Below are 26,023 nucleotides of genomic sequence, written 5' to 3' on the forward strand. Positions count from 1 at the left end.
GAAAGGGATGATCACCTTTGTAATTGTATTTTAGTGAGCGGGAAATTGAGAAACAAAGTTGTAAGATCTCAGTTATCTGTAAGAATAGTAGGGTGGCTATGGTAGAGGATTTTAACATTCCAAACATAGACTGGGATTGCCATAGTGCTAAGGGTTTAGATGGAGAGGAATTTGTTAAGCATGTACAAGAAAAATTTCTGATTCAGTATGTGGATGTACCTACTAGAGAAGGTACAAAACTTGACCTACTCTTGGGAAATAAGGCAGGGCAAGTGACTGAGTTGTCAGCGGGGAGCACACAATTCTATTTTTTTAAAATTGTGATGGAAGAGGATAGACCAGATCTAAATGGTGAAGTTCTAAACTGGAGAAAGGCCAATGTTGATGGTATTAGGCAAGAACTTTCAAAAGTTGGTTGGGGACAGATGTTCGCAGGTAAAGGGATGGCTGGAAAATGGGAAGCCTTCAGAAATGAGATAACGAGAATCCAGAGAAAGTATATTCCTGTCAGGGTGAAAGGAAGGGCTGGTAGGTATAGGGAATGCTGGATGAGTAGAGAAATTGAGGGTTTGGTTAAAAATAAGGAGGAAGCATATGTCAGATATAGACATGATAGATCGAGTGAATCCTTAGAAGAGTATAAAGGCAGTAAGAGTATATTTAAGAGAGAAATCAGGAGGGCAAAAAGGGGACATGAGATAGCTTTGGCAAACAGAGTTAAGGAGAATCCAAAGGGTTTTTACTAATACATTAAGGACAAAAGTGTAACTAGGGAGAAAATAGGGCTCCTTAAAGATCAGCAAGGCGGCCTTTGTGTGGAGCAGCGGAGATGGAGGAGATATTAAATGAGTATTTTGATTTAGTATTTACTGTGGAAAAGGACGTGGAAGATATAGAATGTGGGGAAATAGATGGTGACATCTTGAAAAATGTCCATATTACAGAGGAGGAAGTGCTGGATGTCTTGAAACGCATAAAAGTGGATAAACTCCGAGGACCTGATCAGGTGTGCCCTGGAACTCTGTGGGAAGCTAGGGAAGTGATTGCTGAGCCTCTTGCTAAGATATTTGTATCATCAATAGTTACAAGTGAGGTGCCGGAGACTGAAGGTTGGCTAACGTGGTGCCACTGTTTAAGAAGGGTAGTAAGGACAAGCCAGGGAACTATTGACCAGTGAGCCTGACGTCAGTGATGGGCAAGTTGTTGGAGGGAATCCTGAGGGACAGGATTTACACGTGTTTGGAAAGGCAAGGTCTGATTAGGGATAGTCAACATGGCTTTGTGCATGGGAAATCATGTCTCACAAACTTGATTGAGTTTCTTGTAGTAACAAAGTGGATTCATGAGGACAGAGTGGTACACGTGATCTATATGGACTTCAGTAAGGCATTTGACAAGGTTCCTCATGGGAGACTAGCTAGCAAGGTTAGATCTCACGGAATACAGGGAGAACTAGCCATTTAGATGCAGAACTGGCTGAAAGGTAGAAGACAGTGGTGGTGGAGGGTGGTGGTGGAGGGTTGTTTCTCAGACTGGAGGCCTGTGACCAGTGGAGTGCCACAACGATCAGTATTAGGTCGACTACTTTTCATCATTTATATTAATGATTTGGATGTGAGCATAAAGAGGTATAGTTAGTAAGTTTGCAGATGACACCAAAATTGGAGGTGTGGTGAACAGTGAAGAAGATTACCTCAGATTACAACGGGATCTTGATCAGATAGGCCAATGGGCTGAGATGGAGTTTAATTGAGATAAATACAAGGTTCTGCATTTTGGGAAATCAAATCTTAGCAGGACTTATACACTTAATGATAAGGTCCTAGGGAGTGTTGCTGAACAAAGATACCTTGGAGTGCAGGTTCATAGCTCCTTGAAAGTGGAGTCACAGATAGATAGGATAGTGAAGAAGGCATTTGGTATGCTTTACTTTATTGGTCAGAATATTGAGTACAGGAGTTGAGATGTTATGTTGCGGCTGTACAGGACATTGGTTAGGCCACTGTTGGAATATTGCATGAAAGTCTGGTCTCCTTCCTATCGGAAAAATGTTGTGAAACTTGAAAGGGTTCAGAAAAGATTTACAAGGATGTTGCTTGGGTTTGTTGATTTGAGCTATAGAGAGATGTTGAATAGGCTGGTATTGTTTTCCAGGGAGCGTCAGAGGCTGAGGGGTAACCTTATAGAGGTTTACAAAATCGTGAGGGGCATGGATAGGGTAAATAGGCAAAGTCTTTTCCCTGCAGTCGGAGAGTCCAGAACTAGAGGGCATAGGTTTAAGGTGAGAGGGGAATGATATAAAGAAACTGAAGGGGCAACGTTTTCACGCAGAGGGTGGTACACGTATGGAATGAGCTGCCAGAGGAAGTGGTGGAGGCTAGTACAATTGCAACATTTAAGAGGTATTTGGTTGGGTAGTGATTAGGAAGGGTTTAGAGGGATATGGGCCGGGTGCTGGCAGATGGGACTAGATTTGGTTGGGATATCTGGCAGGCATAGACAAGTTGGACCGAAGAATCTGTTTCCGTGCTTTACATCTCTGTGACTCTATGTCGATCTCCTAAATATGAGTTCCCTGATTTGAGCTGTTAATTTGATCCAATCAGGGAGTCCTGTGTGACAGATATGGAGTCTCGGGGGTTCTATTCACTCCAGGAGCCAGCTCTGAGTTAGCTGGGTCATTACCATGTACTATGTATCCGTAAGTAAAAGGTGACATGGTGATGAGATACTGGTCTTTGTGGAGTTATTTTGGGGAGAAAAGCATTTGAAAGGTGTCAGTTGAAAGGGAATGGGTACTGAAAGTTTAACTCTAGTTTCCAAAAATTATAACATGGCAATGTGTGTGTTTAATATGTCATCATTTCTACAACTTTTATAGCAATTCTCAACTTCTAGTCTACCAATCAAGCATTTAAATCTCTCATGAATGCAAAACTCAACTGTCTATTGAGTTATTTAAACAACAGGAAGTTTAGAAAAAGTCATTTCAGAATAATAAATGACTTTAGATCAATGTGGGAGTGTACTGATCTATACTGATTGAAGAAAAACATTATTTACACAACCAGCTCATTATTAATGATTGAAATTTTATTCCAGAGTCCGGTGATACCTGGTAATGGACACATTGAAGCACAATTTGAGAAATCTGGTGTGAAGCCCACAGAAACATCATTAAGTGCTGTAATTTACACAAGTGATAAGGTGACTGTTTTAGTGCAAAATATCAAATGAAAGTAGGAGTTTTAATCATAAGGATATTATAATGATTGACCAGTTTTATAGATCAGAAGGATCTATATTAGGCCAGTTACATCTGATACAGCTCTCTGAAAGAGATATATACTTAGTCCCATTCCTCTATTCATCCACTTGTCTATCATAATATTTGATGCTATGTATTTATTATACAATGTTTGTGGTCGACTCTCCTATGTCCTAATAAAATTAAAATTGTATAACTCCTCAGAATGATAGGCAGCCTACCTCCAAAGCTACAAAGGCATCATCTAACCTGCACAGGTTAGGCCTTTGGTATCTAGGTATTTGATCAGGTTTCATCACCGATTTTTTTGAAAGAGTCTTGAGAGGGCCTGAATCCAAGATCAGGATACCATATTACCAATAAGTTGGGAAATCTCACCCAAAAACTGGCCATAATGACATACCTATGTGAAGTGTCAGGATTCTATGTTAGTAAATTAGAGTGAGTGATTAGTGGTTCAAGATTGTAGACTTCAAAAGTAATGTTGGTAGGTCAGACTGCTTTTGAAAGAGTGAGGAAATTGTGATCACAGCCAGGATAAAGTTTGAGATATTTGGGAGTGTAAGGCCAAGTTCGCAATTGTTTGGGGCAAATTGAGAACACATGTTGCTATGATAAGTTGGGTTCAGAAAGGACCTTGTAGTTTTGGAATTGGCAGCACTAACAATAATGTTAGTAGTTAAAGTTGTGAACACAGACTAGTCCGTCACGCAAACCAAACTTCCATCCATTAACTCCATCTACACTCCTCACTGCCTTGGAAAGGGAACTAATGTCATCCATCAGGTAGAAGATACAAAAGCTTAAACACACAAAGAACATAGAATAGTACAGTGCAGCACAGGCCCTTCAGCCCTCTATGTTGTGCTGGCCTTTTATCCTACTCTAAGATCAGAGTAAACTACATACCCTTCATTGTACTATCTTCCATATGCCTATTGAAGAGTCGCTTAAATGTCCCTAATATATCTGACTCTACTACCACTGCTGGCAGTGCATTCCACACAGCCACCACTCCCTGAGTAAAGAACCTATCTCTGTCATCTCCCCTAAACCTTCCTCCTATTACCTTAAAATTATGCCCCCTCATGATAGACATTTCTGCCATGGGATAAAAGTCTCTGCCTATCCACTCTATCTATGCCTCTCAACATCTTGTAAATCTCTGTCAAGTCACCTCTCGTTCTTCTTCACTTCAGTGAGAAAAGTTCTAGCTCACTCAACCTTTCTTCATAAGACATGCTCCTCAGTCTAGGCAGCATCCTGGTAAATCTCCGATGCACCCTCTCGAAAGCTTTCACTACTTTCCTATAATGAGGCGACCAGAACTCTGCAGCATGACCTTGTGGTTCTTAAACTCAATCCCCCTGTTAATAAATGCCAACACACTATATGTCTTCTTAACAACCCAATCAACCTGAGTGGCAACTTTGTGGAATCTATGGACCTGGACCCCAAGATTTCACTGTTCTTCCACACTGCCAAGGATCTTGCCTTTAACCCTGTATCTGCATTCAAATTCAATCTTCCAAAGTGAACAACTTCGCACATTTCCAGGTTGAACTTCATCTGCCACGTATTAGCACAGTTCTGTGTCCTGTTGATGTCTCGTTGCAACCTACAACAGCCCTCCACACTATCCACAACTCCACCAACATTGGTGTTAGCAGCAAAATTACTAACCTACCCTTCCACTTCCTCATCCAAGTCATTTATAAAAATCGCAAAGAGCAGAAGTCCCAGAACCAATCCCTGTGGAACATTACTGGTCACCAAGCTTCAGGCTGAATCAACAGTTCAATAACAGCTTCTTTCCCGCTGTTATTAGACTTTTGAATGAACCTCTCAAATTTCAGATCTAATGTTGATCTTGCTTTTTGTTCAGGAGTAGGCCATTCACCCCATCAAGTCTGCTCCATTATTCAATGAGATCATAGCTGATCTCATCATTCTCAACTCAATTTTCTCGCCTGAATCCCACAATCTTTGATTCTCTTACTGATTTAAAATCGGTCCATCACAGCCTTGAATATACTTAATGACTGTGCTGCGACAGCCCTCTGGTAAATAAAATTCCATAGATAGACTGCCCTCTTGAGAGAAAAATATACTTCCCATCTATGACTTAAATGGACAACCCCTTAAAATGAGATTATGCCATTTGATCCGGGACTATCCTGCAACATCTCAGTATCTACTCTGACAAGACTCCTAAGAATCTTATATTTCAACAGGGTAACCTCATTTTTTTAAACTGCATTATGTATCAACCCAACTACTCAAGCCCTTCTCATAAGAAAGTCCCTCCATAACTGGTATCAGCCTCGAGAACCTTCTCTGGACTGCCTCCAATGCCAGTATTTTTTTTCTTAGGTGAGGGACCCAAATTATTTACAGTATTTCAGCTGTGGTCTGAGTAGTGTCTTACATAGTATTTGCAAGACCTCCCTACTTTAATACTTCATTTTGTGCAGTGGTTCATGTTTGCAGCAGGGACCAGAGGTACGTATAAGCCTCATCTGAATATGCAAATAGGCTTAACACCTCCTCTGAATATAAATAAAGAATGCAACTCATTAGTTCTTAAACTAGATGAGTCTCTGCATATTTCCTATCATATGTAGGCACAATATTCCAACCAGTCCTCAGGCAAAGTTCCTCTTCTTATTACATTTCTAGATGATACACCCAGGTGAAGAGGGGTGAACTACCTCCCATTCTTTATTCGCCAACCCTTCTGGGTTGGTCACAATAAGGTAAATTAGAAAGGATTCATTCCCTTGTGGATACCATTCTCCCAGAACAAATGAATTTGACCAGGCCTCTTGAGTTAATGAAGGAGTGATTTTACGAGTTACTAAATACAAGAAGATATAATTGTACAATGCAGATTAGAAATGAAAAGTGAATCTAAAAAAAATTAAAAGATACACAAATCACTCATGAAGAGCAGGTACTGGTATGTTGATAATTGAGCAATTGATTTCGATATTCTTTACTTTGCAAATGAGCTGCAATTCTTTTGTCCTTTTTCATTTGAACTGGCTTGTTGGCTCTCAGCACAGAAAACAAGAGATGCCTTTTGTCCTACATTTTGAATTTACTTCTATCATTCAGAGCGTGAGAATCATTTACCCATAACTCAGGAGTGTCTAGTGACTGGTTCTTCCTTTGTGACTTTCACAGCACACTAATACTCAAACCCAAGCTAGTACTTCAGCCTGCTCGCTGTTATGGACGAGGTCAGACTCCCTCAAAATATTATAAGAAGGCAGTCCAGACCCTAACTTTTATAGTTGTCTAAGCTAGTGTAAGGTGAACATTCCAGGAGTGATGCAGCTGGCCTAACCACTCAGTTTTGAACAAAATAGAATTTATTTATAGACAAACAAAAGAGAACAGAATATAGATTAATGTAACTTACCTGAAAATTCAATTGACACAAAAATGCAACTTAATTATGCTGTTCCAATTACCTGCAACATCTCATAAACACCCCGTTGGCAAAAAAGGTAAAATCAAACACAGGTACTTACAGGAGAGATGTAAAAGAGAGAGAGAGGATCAGCATGGAACTGTGACTTTGGGTCCCCTGCAGCTTCTCTGGGTTCCCAGCTAAAATTTGACTGGCAACTGTGAACAACACAGCTTGCTAAAACCAAACCCTGGACTGGGACAACTGGTCACTCTCCTTTAATCTTAAGTATTTTTTAAAACACTTCTACAAGCTTTTTTGAATATTTCCAGACATATGAGAACCTCTGCCTTAACAGCCCTTCTGAAAACAAAAGCAAGGACAGAATAACCTTATAGCATTATCAACCTTGCATACATGAGCTGAAAAATGACAGATGGAATTCAATCTGGATAATTGCAAGGTATTGCATTTTGGTACAATGAGCAGGGACAGGACTTCTATAATTAATGGTAGGGCCTTGAGTAGTGTTGTAGAACAGAGGGACCTAGGAGTTCAGGTCCACATTTTTTGAAGTTCGTGTCATATATAGACTGGATGGTGAAAAAGGCATTTTGCACGCTTGCTTTCATTATTCAGTCCTTTGAATAAAGGTGTTAGGAAGTCATGTGGAGGTTGTACAGGACATTGGTAATGCCTCTTCAGGAATACTGTTTCCAGTTCTTGTTGCCCAGTTATTGGAAGTATGTTATTAGGTTAGAGATGGTTCAGAAGAGGTATATCAGGATTTTACTGGGTATGGAAGATTTGAGTTATAAAGAAGGCTGGATAGGCTGGGACTTTTTTTCCTGGAGTGTAAGAAGAGAGTTGACCTTATGGAGGTTTGTAAAATCATGTTTGTAGTGTATTTCTCCTTTGTAGCTTCCTTGACACTTTCAGGTATGACAGTTCAGGGTTCCTTGCAAGACAGGCACTGACATGACATCCACAGTTATCTTTTGGCTGTATCTCCACTTTTTAAATAAAACTATGTTATAATTAATTTTTTTAATGTCTATGGGTGATCTGAGGCAAAGTTACAATAATCATGGGGGATTTCAATATGCAAGTGGACTAGGAAAATCTGGTTGGTAGTGGTTCACAAGAAAAAGAATTTATGGAATGTCTTTGGAGCAGCTTGTGGTAGAACACACAACAGTACAGCACAATACAGGCCCTTCAGCCCTCAGTGTTGTGCCGGCCTTTTATCAAAATCTAAGATCAGACTAACCTACACACTCTTCATTGTACTATCTTCCATGCGCCTATCTAAGAGTTGCTTAAATGTCCCTAATGTATCTAACTCTACGAGCTCTGCTGACATTCCATGCTCCCACCACTCTCTGTGTAAAGAATCTACCTCTGATATCACCCCTAAACCTTCCTCCAATTACCTTAAAATGATGCCCCCTCATCATAGACATTTCCACCATGGGAATGAAAAAGGCAATACTGTATTTAGTGTTGCGCAATGAGGCAGACATGATAAGGGAACTTCAGTTGAAGGAACCTTTAGGAAGCAGTGATCAGAACATGATTAAATTTACTCTGCAATTTGAGAGAGAGAAGATAGAATCAGAGGTAATGGTATTTCAACTGAATAAAGGCAACTGCAGAGGCATGAGGGAGATGCTAGGTAGAATTGATTGGGAGAGGAGCCCAGCAGGAAAGACAGTGTAACAACAATGGCAAGACTTTCTGGAAGTAATTCAGGAGGCACAGCAGAGATTCATCCCAAGGAAAAAGAAGAATGGTACAGGGAGGATAAGGCAACCGTGGCTGACGAGGGAAGTCAAGGATAGCATAAAAGCCCAAGAGAACGTATGTAAAGTAGCAAAGAATGGTGGAAAACCAGTGGGCAATAAAAAAAAAGGAAGAAAAAGATTAAGTATGAGGGTAAGCTAGCCAGTACTACAAAGGAAGACTGTAAGCATTTCTTTAGATAAATGAAGGGCGAAAGAGAGGCAAAAGTGGACATTGGGCTACCGAAAAATGACGCTGGAAGGATAGTAGTGGGGAACAAGGAAATGGCTGAGGAACTGAATAATTACTTCAGCTCAGTCTTCACAATGGAAGACATGAGTAATATCCCAAAAATTCAAGAGAGTGAGGGGGAAAAGCTGAATATGGTGGCCATTACCAAGGAGAAGTTGCTAGAAAAACTGAATGGCCTGAAGGTGGATAAATAACCTGGACCAGATGGACTACACCCCAGATTTCTAAAGGAGGTAACTGAAGACATAGTGGAGGCGATAGTGGTAATCCTTCAGGAATCATTAAAATCATGGAGGGTCTAAGAGGACTAGAAAATTGCTAACGTAACACCCCTGTTTAAAAAATGAATAAGACAGTAAGTCAGAAAATTACACACCAATTAGCTGAATGTCAGTCGTAGATAAGATCCTGGAATCCATTGTAAAGGATGAGATTTCTGAATACTTGGAAGTGTATGGTAAAATAGGGCATGGTTTCATCAAGGGTAGGCCATGCCTGACAAATCTGCTAGAATTCTTTGAGGAAGTAACAAGCTGATTAGACCAAGGAGAACCAATGGATGTTATCTACCTGAATTTCAAGAAGGCCTTTGACAAGGTACCACATGGGAGGCTGCTGAGTAAGATAAGGGCCCATGGTGTTAGAGGCAAGTGGCTAGCATGGATAGAAGTCTGGCTGTCTGGCAGAAAGCGGAGAGTGGGGATAAAAGGGTCCTTCTCAGGCTGGCAGCTGATGACAAATGGTGTTCCACAACACTCAGTGGAACCACAAAGACCACATCTTTTCACTTTATACATTAACGATCTAGATGAAGGAATTGAGGGCTTTCTGGCAAGGTTTGCAGATGATACAAAGATAGTTAGAGGACAGGTAGTATCAAGGAGGCAGAAAGATTTGGACAGGTTAGGAGAGTGGGCAAAGAAGTGGCAGATGGATTACAACATGGGAAAGTGTCAGATCATGCACCTCAGTTAGAAGAATAGAGGGAACAACTATTTTCTAAATGGGGAGAAAATTCAGAAGTCTGAAGTGCAAAGAGACTTCAGAGTTCTATTCCAGGATTCTCCCAAGATAAAATTGCAGTTTGAGCCAGTGGTTAGGAAGGCAAATACAATGATGGCATTTATTTTGAGAAGACTTGAATATAAAAACAGGGATGTGCTTCTGAGGCTCTATAAGGCTCTGGCCAGTCCACATTTGGAATATTATGCACAGTTTTGGTCCCTATATCTCAGGAAGGATATAACTGGCACTGCTGTATGTTCAGAGTAGATTCACGAGAATGGTCCCAGGAATGAACAGCTTAAAATATGAGGAACATTTGAAGACTCTGGGTCTATATTTGATGGAGTTTAGAAGGATGAGGGGGCGATCTAATCAAAATTTATAGAATATTGAATGCCCTGAACAGAGTTGGGAAGACAGTTCCATTGGTAGGAGAGACTAGGACCTGAAAGCACAGCCTTAGAGTAAAAGGAAGACCTTTTAGAATGGAGGTGAGGAGAAACGTAGCAGCCATGATTGAATGGCAGAGCAGACCTGATGGGCTGAATGGCCTAATCTCTGCTCCTATGTCCTGTGATCTTATGGTTCCATGGTCATGACAGTGAGACAGTAAAACTAATGAATGAGACATATTGGTCCAACCTATATTGCATATTTCAAAATGAAGGTCCAATAAGTCCACTGTATTGATTGCCAAGTATGGGGTTGAGAATGCTTTTCCGTCTGGGCTAGCAAAATTGAAGTAAATGGAAATCAGGGGAGAAACTCACTACAAGTTGGCGTAATAAACACTACAAAGATAGATGGTTCTGTTTATTGGAAACCCATCCTCCTCTCAGTTCCAGAACATGATTATAGGAGTTTCTCAGCTGCTCCAGCCCTTCTTCATACAGTCAAAAGTGGGAATGATCGCTAATTGTTAGTGTTCAGTGCCATCATTCTGAAGCAACTTGTGTCCATATAAAGAAAATTCCCAAACAACATTTAGATTTGTTCTGAAAAATGCTAAACTACATTCCCACCAGAAAAATGCCTGTCTGTGCCAAAAGTGAAATTTCGTGTTTTATCCAATCTCCTTCCTAAACTACCTACAACCTATAGAGGACTAAAACTATTGCCAAATTATGGATTTATAAAAAGGAATTCTGATGGTAAGAAATGGACTGCAGAGAGGGCAGTCCTTTGAATGATGTTCTTTTATAAAAGGTGTCTTGAATCTGCTTAGAATCTCCATGTAGCTCATACCTTTGTTCAATTACGGTATTGTTTCACAGATAAAAATTACCTTCCTGAAATGGGGCATGATATACGTGAATAATCAGATCCAGAGTCTACCATTCCTGAAAGGTAAATGATCACCAATTCAGTATTGTTAACCTAGCAAAGTGTCCTTCAATACCTCCACAAGTAACCAAGTACTGATCTGGAATGAGAGATGGTAAAGGGAGCTGACTAAAAGCAATGTTACAGAGTGTTAAATTGACTTTTGTTTGGGGAAGGTATTCCAGGACCTCTGAGTTTAAATAAGGAGTTGCAGAGCCATGGAACCAGATTTCATGAAGGAGGTGGGTATCAGGAGTCAAAATTTTCCAGATCCATAATCCATGGGGGAAGCTTACCTATTCTTGTGCCAGGGAGGGAGCATGGGCTGGAGATGTACTGCTACCTCCTGAAGCACACCTGAGGCAGAAATGGATGTGAGCAGATGGTTAGGATGATAGGTTAAGTTACAGTCCCATTATATTCATGAATATTACTCTCTACCGCACACCCCCATCCCTTCCCATGTGCCTCATATTTCCCATACTCTCTTTGTGTGCACATGTCCCCTTTTCCCTCCATGCCCACTCACCCAGTATGTATTTAGTACATTTAATGAGCTGTATATTAATACTGCCAAGTCTTTGAAATTATCTTGACAAAAAAAGCAGCCACTTAAAAGTCCTTCAAATCTATCTCCATTTGAATTGACTAAATCTGTGCTCTCAGATCCAACCCCAACATTGTTTAGCATTTAAAAGTCCCTTTGAAAAGTGTTTTTCCTCTTACATTCACATAAAACTGTCAGTCATGGAAATCCCATTGAAGAAACTTTTAATTCAATTTACATCTCTCAGTTTTGCCCAGTTTAACACGTTATTAAGAAAGGTTCTTTAAAAAATAATCAGGAAAGCTGTCAACCAAAGTTTTCATTTTCACCTCAGTTAAGGAGACCCTTGCTGGACTTCTTGCATGTCATTCTTGCATGTCCACCAACTATTCAGAGTGAGTTCATTATTAATTTTTGGTGGACTTGCAAGAATGACTAATGGACACAGTGTCTGCAAAGAAAAAACCAAATGTCTGGATGTCAAACTGCTACTGTTGGTACAATTGCCATTTCTATCTTGTCACCACCCCTCAGAATCTTATGTTTCAATCAACTCACTTGTTAACTTTCTAATCTCCAGCAAATACAATCCTAGCCTGTTCAACCTTCCTTTATAAACAACATACCCATTTCAGGTAAGCCTTTTTCTGAATTGTTTTCAATGCATTTGCATCCTTCCTTAAATAAGGTGACCAGAGCAGTATGGAGTATTCTTGATGTGGTTATAACACATTAGTCCTTATGACACTCTACTAGTCACAGCCTGCCAACTTGAAAATGCCCCACTTATCATTATTCCTCATCGGTTAAATTAATTTTCTGTCAATGCTATGAGCCATTTTCTTGTATATTAATGTTGAGTGAGGTACCTTAGTGCTTGCTTTATGGAAATCAAATATCTTTTGGTTATCTTTTATCTATCTTACTAGCTATGTCCTTAAAGACTCTAATAGATTTGTCAATCAAGATTTCCCTTTTGTAATACCTTAATCATATATGATTTTCTAAATGCATTGTTCAAACTTCCTTAAAACCAGATTTCAGTATTACCACAATAATTGATATGCGGTTAACCAATCTACAATTTCCTCTTTTTTCTCCCAGTTCTTGAATATTGGTGTTACATTTGCTAGTTCTAATCTACTTGCACTATTTTAAAATCTAGGGTATTTTGGAAAATCATAGCCAACACATTCACTATCTTTGAAGCTATCTCAGTTAAAACCCTATGCTGCTGAAACTTCAACCTCAATTTTTTGTGATTAAGCATTGGGGACTTCCTGCCCTGGCTGAAGAGGAAGGGTATTTTTTTTACTAAAGCCAGACAACATGACCTCCCAACTCCTGTATTCATACTCTGACCAATAAAGGAAAGCATACCAAACACTTTTTTCACTCTCTTATCTACCTGCAACTCCACTTTCAAAAGTCTATGAACTTGCATTCCAAGGTCTCTTTGTTCAGCAACATTCCCTCTTACCTTACCATTAAGTATATAAATTCTGCTAAGATTTGCTTTCCCAAAATACAGCACCTTGAATTTATCTAATTTATCTAATTTATTTATAGGCTCTCTCTGGGTGGTGGTGGAGGAGGGTGGTTTTTCAAATTGGAGGCCTGTGACCAGTGGAGTGCCACAAGGATCAGTGCTGGGTCAACTATGATGACAATGAATTCCACAGGCCCACCACTCTGGCTAAAGAAATGTCTCCTCATTTCTATTTGAAATTGACCCCCTCTAATTCTAAAGCTGTGCCCATGAGTCCTGACGGAAACAAATTCCCAGCGCCCACCCTTTCTAAGCCATGCATTATCTTGTAAGTTCCTATTAGATCTCCCCTCAACCTTCTAAACTCTAATGAATACAATCCCAGGATCCTCAGCTGTTCATCGTATGTTAGGCCCTCCATTCCAGGGATCATCCATGTGAATCTCTACTGGACATGCTCCAGTGCCAGTATGTCCTTCCAGGCCCAAAACTGGACACAGTATTCTAAATGGGGCCTAACTAGAGCTTTATAAAGTGTCAGCACCACATAGCTGTATTTACATTCCAACCCTCTTGAGATAAATGACAACATCACATTTGCTTTCTTAACCACAGACTCGACCTGCAAGTCAACCTTTAGAGAATCCTGGACTAGCACTCCCAGATACCTTTGTACTCTGGCTTCAGGAATTTTCTCACCATTTAGAAAATAGTCTGTCCCTGTATTCTTTTTTCCAAAGTGCAAGACCTCGCATTTGCTCAGATTGAATTTCATCAGCCATTTCTTGGACCACTCTCCTAAACGGTCTAAATCTTTCTGCAGCCTCCCCACCTCCTCAGAACGACCTGCCTGTCTACCTGACTTCACATCATCGGTGAACTTCACTAGAATACCCTCAGTCTCTTCATCCAGATCATTAATATATAAAGTGAACAGCTGCAGCTCCAACACTGAACCCTGTGGGACACCATTTGTCACTAGTTGCCATTCCAAAAAAGAACCTTTTATCCCAACTCTCTGCCTTCTGTCAGACAGCCAATCCTCAATCCATGCCAGTAGTTCACCACGAACACCATGGGCCCTCACCTTACTCAGCAGTCTCCCGTGAGGCATTTTATTAAAGGCCTTGTGGAAGTCTAGGTAGATAACATGCCCCAGGTTTCCCTGGTCTAACCTACTTGTTACCTTTTCAAAGAATTCCATCAGGTTTGTCAGGCACGACCTCCCCTTACTAAATCCATGCTGACTTGTTCTAATCTGACCCTGAACTTCCAAGAATTTAGAAATCTCATCCTTAACGATGGATTCTAGAATTTTACTTAAAACCAAGGTTAGTCTAATTGGCCTATAATTTTTCATCTTTTGATCCTTTCTTAAACAAGGGGTTTACAACAGCGATTTTCCAATCATCTGGGACTTTCCCTGAGTCCAGTGATTTTTGAAAGATTACAACCAACGTCTCTGCTATTTCTTCAGCCACCTCCCTCAGAACTCTAGGATGTAGCCCATTTTAGAAACAATTTTTAGACCTTTTAGCTTTTCTAGTACTTCTTCTTTTGTAATGGCTACCATATTCAACTCTGCTTCTCGACTCTCCTTAATTGTTGGGATATTGCTCAGATCTTCCAATGTGAAGACTGACAAAAGTATTTATTACGTTCTTCAGCTATTTCCTTATCTCCCATCACTAGCCTTCCTGCATCAATTTGGAGCAGCCCAATTTCTACTTTTGCCTCACGTTTGTTTCTTATGTATTGAAAGAAACTTTTACTATCACTTCGGATATTACTCGCTATCTTACCTTCATATTTGATCCTCTGCTTCCTTATTTCTCTCTCTGTTTGTTTTTCTAGTCTTCCCAGTGCTTATAGCCACTTTATAGGCTCTCTCTTTTTCTATAATAGATTTCCTGACTTCCTTCATGGCTGTCTAACTCCCCACCCCCACCCCAGATAATCGTTCTTCTCTTTGGGATGAACCTCTGTACTGTGTCCTCAATTACACCCAGAAACTCCTGCTATTGTTGCTCTACTGTCTTCCCCACTAGGCTCTGTTTCCAGTCGATTTTCGTCAGTTCCCCTCTCATGCACTGTAATTACCTTTATTTAACTGTAACACCATTATACCCGATTTTGCCTTCTCTCTTTCAAACTGCAGACTGAACTCTACCATATAATGATCACAGCCTCCTAAGTGCTCCTTTACCTTAAGATCTTTTATAAAGTCTGGCTCATTACATAGCCCTAAGTCCAAATACCCTGCTCCCTTGTAGGCTCCATCACAAGCTGTTCCAAAAAGCCATCTTGTAAGCATTCCATGAATTCCCTTTCTTTGAATCAACCAGCAACATTATTCACCCAGTCAATTTGCATATTGAAGTCCCACATGATCACCATGACCTTTTCTTTCTGACATGCCCTATCTAATTCCTGATACATCTTGCGCCCCTGGTCCTGACCACTGCTGGGAGGTCTGTACATAATTCCCATTATGGATTTTTGCCTTTGTGGTTCCTCAACTCCACCCACACAGACTCCACATCATCTGACCCTATATCATTCAGTGCCATAGATTTAATTTCTGCCCACCTCCCTGTCTTTTCAAGAAGTTGTAAATCCTTGGATGTTTAACGGCCAGTCCTGAACCCACTGCAACCACATCTCTGTCAAGCCTACTACATCATAATCATTTACGATTATTTCTGCTGTTAATTCATCTACTTTGTTACGAGTACCATGAGCATTCAGGTAAAGAAACTCAGTGCTAATTTTCTTATCTTCATGACTTCCATCACCTCTCAAGTATGTCCTAAGTTATCCTTCCTTTTTGCTTCATTCCTAGGCTGCCTCGAACTTAAAACCTGCACACATGCTAACCTGCTGCTTATCTTTCTACTTGACTCCATACTCCCTGTTGCGTTCCTTTTCCCTTCCCTCCGATTCACAAGTTTAAAGTCCTAGTGACCACCCTATTTATCTTTTCGCCAGTACACTGGTTCCAGATCAGTTCAGGTGGAGACTGTTCCATCGGTACAGATCTTCCCGGTTCCAAAACTGATGCCGATGTCCCATGAAATGGAATCCCTCTTTTCCACACCAATCTCATAGCCACATGTTTACTTCCCTAATTTTCTTATCCCTATGCCAATTGGCACGTGACTCGGGCAGTAATCCAGAGATTATGACCCATGAGGACCTTTTCTTCAATTTCCTTCCTAGTGCTTGATAATCCCCAAACAGGTCCTCCTTCCTAGCCTTGCCTATGTTGTTAGTGCCAATGTGGACCACAACAACTGAATCCTCTCCCTCCCGCTCCAATATCCCTTCATGCTTGTCAGAGATGTCCTGCACCCTGGCATTGACTCCCGATCTGGCTCACAAAGGATACTATCTGTCCCCCTAATTATAGAATCCCCATAACAACTACTTGTCTTTTTGCTCCGCCCTCTTGAATGGCCTTCTGCACCATGGTGCTGTGGTCAACTGGCTCATCCTATTGTCAGCAGCTGTCAAAATATATACCGAAACTCCTGAGGTAAGTTTTTATATTTAAAAATTACCTTCCTGTCGGGCCACTGGTTCTGGGTGTCACTCCTCCCACTCCAACTGTCACCGAAGAAATGAAGAAGACTGAAACCCCCGAGGTAAGTTTTTATAATTAGAAATTACCTTCCTTTCGGGCCACTGGTTCTCGCTCCTCCGACTCCAACTGCCACCGATAAAATGAAGAAGGCTGAAACTCTGGAGGTAAGCATACAAAATTCTTAGGACACTTGATATTATAGATGTTGAGGAGTTATTTCCCCTTATGGATTGAGGATCAGAGGGCATGATTTCAGATTAGAAATTTCAGATAGTGGTGAATCTGTAGAATTCTTTACTGTAGAGGTTCTTCACTGTACAAGATGGGTTCAGTCGCTGAGTATATTCAAGATTGAGATAAATAGAGGTAATATCAGTAAGGGAGTAAAGGGTTATGAGGAAAATGTGGGAAAGTGGAGTTGAATATTATCAAATCAGTCATGATCTCATTGAATGGTGGAGCTGACTCAACAAGCTCAACTCCTGCTCCTGTCTCTTATTATATTATGGCCACCTATCCCCATTCACGCTATTAGACCAGACTATCATCCTGTTCCACGTGCTGTTCTACTCACCTAAAACACTTAGCTATGTCACCCATTGGTACTCCATCTCCTATCATTTACCTCATATACCCTATCGTCTTATTCAGTCCAACTACCTTCCTCACCACTATCTACTAGCACACTTACCTTCATTTTATACCTATTGAAAGAAGCTTTGGGACATATAAGCTACTAAATATAGCAACCACTGATGCAAAAAAGGGTGCACAGCTGTTGTGCTGCTCATTTAGAGAATTCCTGCAACGAGTTGGTTCAAAGCAGCTCTGAATAGGAAAATGGCTCAGATAAATAACAGAAATGTATGTATATGATTTTTTGGCTGGTCAGGGTCAGAAATAGGTTCTGAAACTTCCTATTTTATTTGGTTGTGTGAATTGCGTGGAGAATTTTCGAGGGATTCTCACCACAAGGTCCAGATTTCTTTCTCTGTCTTGCCAAAGTGCTTCATCAAGCACCTATCTCAGGTAAAACTTAAATGCTGCATTATTAGTGAGTGGCATTATCAGAAAGAAAAGTAACTATTATAAAAGTGATGTTTAGCTCGATTATGTGATGTAAACCTTGGCAAAAGAAAAGTGATTTGTAACTCACTGTAGGACAGTGATGTGCAGCTCCATCAAAGGAGTGATGTGGAACTCAATCAGGGAGGAGTAATTTGTAATTGTATCAATAAGGAGTATGTGTAACTTTATTTGAAATTCATGATGTGTATCCTTTGTCATGGACCAGACCAGAATGCACCGTAGACTCTAACTTTTCTTCCTTTAAAGGTAAATGTTAGATGCTGTGTTCCAGATGCAATTTGATTGGTCAAACTACTCAATGTTAAGCTGAACACAGTGTATTCAAACACTGTACTTAGAATACACCAACAGAAAGACGAGCTTAGAATAATTTAACTCGATGAGAAAACTTAACAGAATGATTATTTTACTACTAAACAATAACTATTTTAATATGATAACATCCCATAAACAGACCCTTGGGAAAAAGCAATTTCAGAAAGCAAATTTTGTCCCATATGCAATCCAGCAGAGTAGCGAGAGAACCCTCAGCTTTTGGCTGTGATCAAGAGAGAGTAAAATAGCTTCCAATTCTTCAAGGCCCCAACAACAACTGCTGAAAGCTAATGCAAAGTCCTAGATCTGGGAAAATTTGACCACATCCACTGTATTGTTCCAACTTTTAAAAAAAAAACACCCAAGGCTTCACAAATTATTTAACTTCTCACAGATTGCTTGACAGCTCTGTCCCCCAATATCTCTTCCTGAAAGAAACAAGGACAAAGCAAACCTCTTAAAATCACAGCATTGTCACACAGTGCACACATATAAGTTTATGGGGTGAATTTGATTTTTCAGAATTACATTTTATTTTGCTCAAAAACTGCATGAATCCATATAAAACTCTGTAAAACTATACAGAGAGCTTGTCAGTCTGACTCAACATTGGGAGACAGACTTCACACCTGTTGTGAGAAAAGCTGAGCTGTCTTGAGAATGTAATTTAAAAGAAATTCTGGGAGTAACATATCAAAGAACAGAAACCAGTATGTTCCATTATAAAAGATGGAAGATTTGATCTAAAATTGTTTAATGTATCACATCTCCATGACTCTGGACTCTGTTCACCCCAATCCAACACCAGCATTTCCAAGTCATGGCTCATTGAAAGGAGTGACTTATATTCTCTTCGGAAAAGAGTGATTCATAGCTCTATACAAGACTGTTATTTTAGCCAGTTACACATGCATTCTCAAGTATGATTGTGTGAAACTATTATTGTAATAATGTATTTTCACTTATCAATATAAATTCTGATTGATCTAATTGACAAAGAGCTTCCAACATTTTTTTTCTCTGTTAGAAACATGGAAAATAGGTTTCAGACTAGGTGAATTGGCCCTTCGAGCCTGCACCACCATTCAATGCAATCATGGCTGATCATGGAAATTCAGGATCCCATTCACGCCCTCTCCCCAGAGCCTTTTATTCCTTTGGCTGCCAGGGCCACGTCTAGCTCCCTCTTGATTATATCTAATGAACTGGCCTCACTAGCTTCCTTTGGTAGAAGATTCCACAGGTTCACAGCTCTGGGTGAAGAATTTCTTCCTCAAAGAGTCATAGAGATGTACAGCACAGAAACAGACCCTTTCCTCCAACTCTTCCATGCTGACCAGATATCCCAATCCAATTTAGCCCCATGTATGAGCAACAGTTATAATAACCTCCACTACTTCCTTTGGCAGCACATTCCACACACGCACCACCCTCTGTGTGAAAAAGGTTGCCCCTTAGGTCTCTTTTATATCTTTCCCCTCTCACCCTAAACCTATGTCCTCTAGTTCTGGACTCCCTGACCCCAGTGAAAAGCCCTTGACTTTTTACCCTATCTATGCCCCTCATGATTTTATATACCTCTAGAAGGTCACCCCTCAGCCTCCGATGCTCCAAGGAAAACAGCCTTAGCCTATTCAACCTCTCCCTATTGCTCAAACCCTCCAACCCAGGCAACATCCTTGTAAATCTTTTCTGAACCCTTTCAAGTTTCACAGCATCCTTTCGATAGGAAGCAGACCAGAATTACATGCAGTATTCCAAAAGTGGCCTAACCAATGTCCTGTACAGCCGCAACATGACCTCCCAACTCCTGTACTCAATACTCTGGCCAATAAAGGAAAGCATACGAAATGCCGCCTTCACTATCCTATCTACCTGCAACTTGAAGGAGCTATGAACCTGCACTCCAAGGTCTCTTTGTTCAGTGACACTCTCTCAGACCTTACCATTAAGTGTATAAGTCCCGCTAAGATTTGCTTTCCCAAAATGCAGCATCTCGCATTTATCTAAATTAAACTCCATCTGCCACTCTTCAGCTCATCTGATCAAGATCCCATTGTAATCTGAGGTAACCTTCTTGGCTGTTCACTACACCTCCAATTTTGGTGTCATCTGCAAACTTACTAATTATATCTCTTAAGCTCATATCCAAATTATTAATATGAATGAAGAAAAGTAGAGGACCCAGCACCAATCCTTGTGGCACTCCACTGGTTACAGGCCTCCAGTCTGAAAAACAACCCTCCACCACCACCCTCTAGTTCTAGACTCCCCGACCCCAGTGAAAAGACCTTGAGTTTTTACCCTATCCATGCCCCTCATGATTTCTATCTTTGAGCCATTTCTGTATCCAAATGACTAATTCTCCCTGTATTCCAAAGATGTAACCTTGCTAACTAGTCTCCCATGGGGAACCTTGTTGAACGCCTTACTGAACTCCATATAGGTCACATCCACCACTCTACCCTCCTCAATCCTCTTTGTCACTTCTTAAAAAAAAATCAATCAAGTTTGTGAGACATGATTTCCCATGCACAAAGGCATGTTGACTATCCCTAATTAGTCCTTGCCTTTCCAAATACATGTACATCTTGTCCCTCAGGATTCCCTCCAACAACTTAACCCACCACCGATGTCAGGCTGACTGGTCTGTAGTTCCCTGGCTTGTCCTTACCACCTCCTTAAATAGTGGCACCATGTTAGCCAAACTCCAGTCGTCTGGCACCTCACCTGTGAGTATCAGTGACATAAATATCTCAGCAAGAGACCCAGCAATCACTTCCCTAGCATCCCATGGAGTTCTAGGGTACACTTGATTAGGTCCTGGAGATTTATTAACTTTTATGCTTTTCAAGACATCCAGCACCTCCTCCTGTGTAATATGCATATTTTTCAAGATGTCACCATCTATTTCCCTACATTCTCTATATTCCATGTCCTTTTCCACAATAAATACTGATGCAAAATACTCATTTAGTATCTCCCCCATTTTCTGTGGCTCCACACAAAGGCTACCTTGCTGATCTTTGTGGGGCCCTATTCTCTGTCTAGTTATCCTTTTGTTCTTAATATATTTGTAAAAACCCTTTGGATTCTCCTTAACTCTGTTTGCCAAAGCTATCTCATATCCCCTTTTTGCCCTCTTGATTTCCCTCTTAATTATACACCTTTATACTCTGTTGAGGAGTCACTCAATCTATCCTGTCTGTACCAGACATATGTTTCCTTCTGTTTCTTAACCAAACCCTCAATTTCTTTAGTCATCCAGCATTCTCTATACCTACTAGCCTTTCCTTTCAGCCTAACAGGACTATACTGTATCTGTACTCTCATCTCATTTCTGAAGGCTTCCCATTTTCCAGCTGTCCATTTCCCTGCAAACAACTGCACCCCATCAGCTTTTGAAAGCTCTTGCCTAATACCGTCAAAATTGGCCTTTCTCCAATTTAGAACTTCAACTTTTAGATCTGGTCTATCCTTTTCCATCACTATTTTAAAACTAATAGAATTATGGTTGCCGGCCCCAAAGTGCTCCCTGACTGAAATCTCAGTCACCTGCCCTGCCTCATTTCCCAAGAGTAGGTCAAGCTTTGCACCTTTTCTGAACCAATTGTTTTTTGTACTTGCTTAACAAATCCTTCTCCTTCTAAACCTTTAATACTATTGCAGTCCCACTACATGTTTGGAAAGTTAAAATCCCCTGCCATAACCACCCTATTATTCTTACAGATAACTGAGATCTCCATACAAATTTGTTTCTCAATTTCCCTCTGACTGTTGGGATTATAATACAATCCCAATAAGGTGATCATCCCTTTCTCATTTCTCAGTTCCACTCAAATAACTTCCCTGGATGTATTTTCAGGAATATCCTCCCTAAGTACAGCTGTAATGCTATCCCTTATCAAAAATGCCACTCCCCCTCCTCTCCTGCCTCCCTTTCTGTCCTTCCTGTAGAATTTGTGTCTTGGAATATTAAGCTGCCGGTCCTGTCCATCCCTGAGCCACATTTCTATAATTGCTATGATATCCCAGTCCCAGGTTCCTAAACATATGCTGAGTTGATCTGCCTTCCCTGTCAGGCCTTTTGCATTGAACTAAATGCAGTTTAATTTATCAGTCCTACCTTGTTCTCTGCTTTGTCCTTGCCTGTCCTGACTGTTTAGCTCGCTTCTTTTCCCAATTGTACCAGTCTCAGATTGATCTCTTTCCTCACTATCTCTCTGAGTCCCACCCCACCACCTTACTAGTTTAAATCCTCCCAAGTAGCTCTAGCAAATCTCCCTGCCAGTATATTAGTCCCCTTTCAATTTAGGTGCAATCGTCCTTCTTGTACAGATCATTTCTGCACCAGAAGAGATTCCAATGATCCAAAAATGTGAATCCTTCTCCCATACACAAGCTCCTCGGCCACGTATTCATCTGCTCTATCCTCCGAATCCTACCCTCACTAGCTCATAACACTGGGAGTAATCCAGATATTACTATCTTGAGGACCTCCTTTTTAAATTCCTGCTAATTCTCTGTAATCTCCCTTCAGAATCTCAACCTTTGCCCTTTCTTTGTCATTGGTTCCAATATGTACAGTGGCCTTAGCAAGTTTTGAGAGGATTTGTAGCTCAGATTGAGGTTCTGGATATAGGTTTGCTTTCTGAGCTGGAAGGTTCATTTTCAGAAGTGTCATCACCATACTGGGTGACATCTTCAGTGAGCCTCCAGACGAAGCACTGCTGGTGTTTCCTGCTTTCTATTTATATGTTTGGTTTTCCTTGGGTCAGTGATGTCATTTCCTGGGGTGATGTTATTTCCTATGGTGATGTCATTTCCTGTTAATTTTCTCAGGGGGTGGTAGATGGTGTCTAATTCAATGTATTTGTTGATAGAGTTCTGGTTGGATTGCCATGCTTCTCAGAATTCTCGTGTGTGTCTCTGTTTGGCTTGTCTTAGAATGGATTTGTTGTCCCAGTCGAAGTGGTGCCCTTCCTTATTTGGATGTAAGGATACTAGTGAGAGAGGGTCATGTCGTTTTGTGGCTAGTTGGTGTTCATGGAGCCTGGTGGCGAGCTTTCTGCCTGTCTGTCCAATGTAGTGTTTGTTACAGTTTACGCACGGTATTTTATAAATGACATTAGTTTTGCTCGCTGCCTGTATAGGGTATTTCAACTTCATTAGCTGCTGTTTTGGTGGGTTTGTGGGCTACCATGATGCCAACGGTCTGAATAGTTTGGCAGTCATTCCCAAGATATCCTTGATGTAGCAGAGAGCGGCTAGGGTTTGTGGACACATTTTGTCTGATTGTTTGGGTTTGTTGCTGAGAAATTGGCAGAATGTGTTCATTGAGTACCCGTTCGTTTTGAATACGCTGCATAGGTGATTTTCCTCTGCTCTTTTTAGTTCTTCTGCGCTGTAGTGTGTGATGGCTCATTGAAATAATATTCCGATGCAGCTTAGTTTGTGGATGTTTCAATGATTGCTTCTGTAGTTCAATATTTGGTCCATAGTACCCTAACACAATTGATCTCTTGGAATCCCCGTACTCCTCATTGCATTAGAGCCAGTCTCAATACCAGAAACGTGGCTGTTCTTGCTACATTCCCCTGAGAATCCATCACCCCTACATTTTCCAAAACACCATACTTGTTTGAAATGGGGATAGCCACAGAAGACTCCTGCATTACCGACCTATTTCTCTCACCTTTCCTGGAGTTAACCCATCTATGTGACGGTATCTGCGACTTTTCTCCCTTCCTATAACTGCCATCCATCACACCCCCTTGCTCTCGGAGATTCCTCATTGCCTCGAAATGCTACTCCAATCATTCCATTTGATCTGATAAGATTCACAACTAACAGCATTTATTGCAGATATAATCCTCAGTAACACGTAAACTCTCCCAAAACCCCCACATCCGACAAGAAGAGCATATCACTTTACTAAAGGCCATTTTTGCTTCTTCCAATCTGCAGACCCAGAAAATAGCACCATCTTATTCCTCTACAAAACACTGCTCTAGGCTAACTCAATACTTATGGCTTATATTTTTAAGTTTAATCAAGAGACATATCTCAATAAAACATTTAATCAAGACAGAACCCACTCTATTCACTACTGCAGACTTGCAGCAAGACCCCAAGGCCACACTTAAAACTATTCACTTATCTGTCTCTGTGCTGTGACCTCTCCCAAACAGGTTCCTTCAAGATCAGTTGTGAATTTCACTGTTTGTTAATTTTCCCAGATACACTCCGATGTCCAGCGATACAGTGAATTCAGCAGTGAAGGCAGTAACTGTGCAGGTTCACTGCTGTGTCAGCTAACAGTGTGGGTTTCTTTCTCCTATCTTGCTTATGGTAGCCACTTGAAAGTGAACAAAGTTTTTTTGCAATAACCCTGGATCTTCCTCGAACCTGTATTTGCTCACTGGTTTGGACCACATTTGGACCACAGACTTATCTCATCTCAGTCCTGAATGGCTTATCCCTTATATTTAGACTGTGACCTCTTGTTCTGGACTTCTCCAACATTGGGACTTCTTGCATCCAGCTAGTCCAGCCCCATCCGGAGTTTATATATTTCTATGAGATTTCCACATCTCCCCTATTCTTCTAAATTCCAGTGAATGCAAGCCCAGTCGACCCGATCTTTTCTCCTATGTCAGTCCTGCCGTCCCGTGATTCAGTCTGGTGACCTTCGCTTGACTCCCTTTATTACTTTATTTTTAGAGATACGTTAACATTTTAACACTTTTAAAAAAGAAGTGTATGTTGAGAAATACAGCACCAGTGTATTAAGAGTTTGTTTGTGAACTTCACTGATGGTAATTTCTGAGAGAAAGTGAGAAATGCTGAAATCTGCCCTTTAATCCCACACTTGCCTATGTTCATCCCTCAAGCGTTTTACAGTTCAGCTGATTTTAAAATGGTTAGAGAAAATCAAATGTGTTCATATCACCAGGCTCATTGTGCATTTCACCAGTATCTTTCCTTTGTTACCACTCCTGTCTAAAGAGTAACCCATTGTTAGTTTGCCAATAATTTCTTTCTTTTTGTTAATTTTCTCATCTGACAAAGGTAATGGATTTTAATGATCTGTATTGTTTTCAGCGGGTATTAAGGTTGAGAGAAAATCTACCACATGGGTTCAGATGTCTACCAGATTTGGCCTGAAAATGCAGATCTACTTCAGTCCAGTTTTCCAAGTGTACATTACTGTACAGATGAAATTTTTTGACACCACAGATGGTAAGAGATTGTTTCTATACAATATTGGTGCTTGGAAAGACAGTCACAAATTAGATTTAAAATATGAAAGAAAGCTTCAGGTTTCAAGTCATTCCTCACTTGTCTCTTATGACCTCTCAATCACATTGATACCAAGATTTGAGGAAGCTGTACGGTGAGGGTTTAGACATTTCAGTTAGCAACAGAAAAGATTCCAGTGGTTTGAAGTCAAACATCAAATTTGCCAGAAATAGTGGATTGATATTAGTTGTACAGTAAAACCGAAAAGACTTATTCCAAACTTGTCTCATTAACTACGTATGTTTCCTCTTTTGTCTGATGCTGACTCACTGTTAACACTTGCTGTAGCTAGAAGAACTTGCTGCTAGAATAGGTCAACATCCTTGTAGCAAGTGCTATCTTTAAATCCCACCCAAACATATGGCCAAGCATTGGTATTCTGGAATTGCCCTTTGCTGACAACATAGTGAGACAGTGGACTCAAAGCCCATGTTGCTCACAATGCATAGCTGGAATGACTGACACTTCCTGATGCATGCAGTTCCATTCCTTGCCACTCTTGCTGTCAAACCACCCAGCAACAAGCCTGCCTGTCCATAGCCAAACTCATCAAATTACTAAGTCACTGCCAATCTATCTCCAAAGTCCACTGCTAAGCAGCGTCTTGTCATTATCAAGAGAAGGACCATCATGGACAGGGAAGCGCTTGGCGA

The 26,023-nt window shown here is 40.7% G+C and overlaps 1 protein-coding gene across 1 annotated transcript in view; it reads left to right on the forward strand.

Moving 5' to 3' along the window:
• The window catches only part of LOC140493446 (mucin-6-like), a 266,402-nt gene that overhangs the window by 38,545 nt on the left and 201,834 nt on the right, over positions 1–26,023 (forward strand). Inside the window, exons 11-13 of the mRNA XM_072591885.1 lie at positions 3,103–3,207; positions 10,997–11,069; positions 25,173–25,310. Coding sequence (XP_072447986.1) covers positions 3,103–3,207; positions 10,997–11,069; positions 25,173–25,310 — 316 coding nt within the window. The remainder of the gene's footprint in view (positions 1–3,102; positions 3,208–10,996; positions 11,070–25,172; positions 25,311–26,023) is intronic.

This window comes from Chiloscyllium punctatum, chromosome 22 (assembly GCF_047496795.1).
Source record: "Chiloscyllium punctatum isolate Juve2018m chromosome 22, sChiPun1.3, whole genome shotgun sequence".
NCBI lineage: Eukaryota > Metazoa > Chordata > Chondrichthyes > Orectolobiformes > Hemiscylliidae > Chiloscyllium > Chiloscyllium punctatum.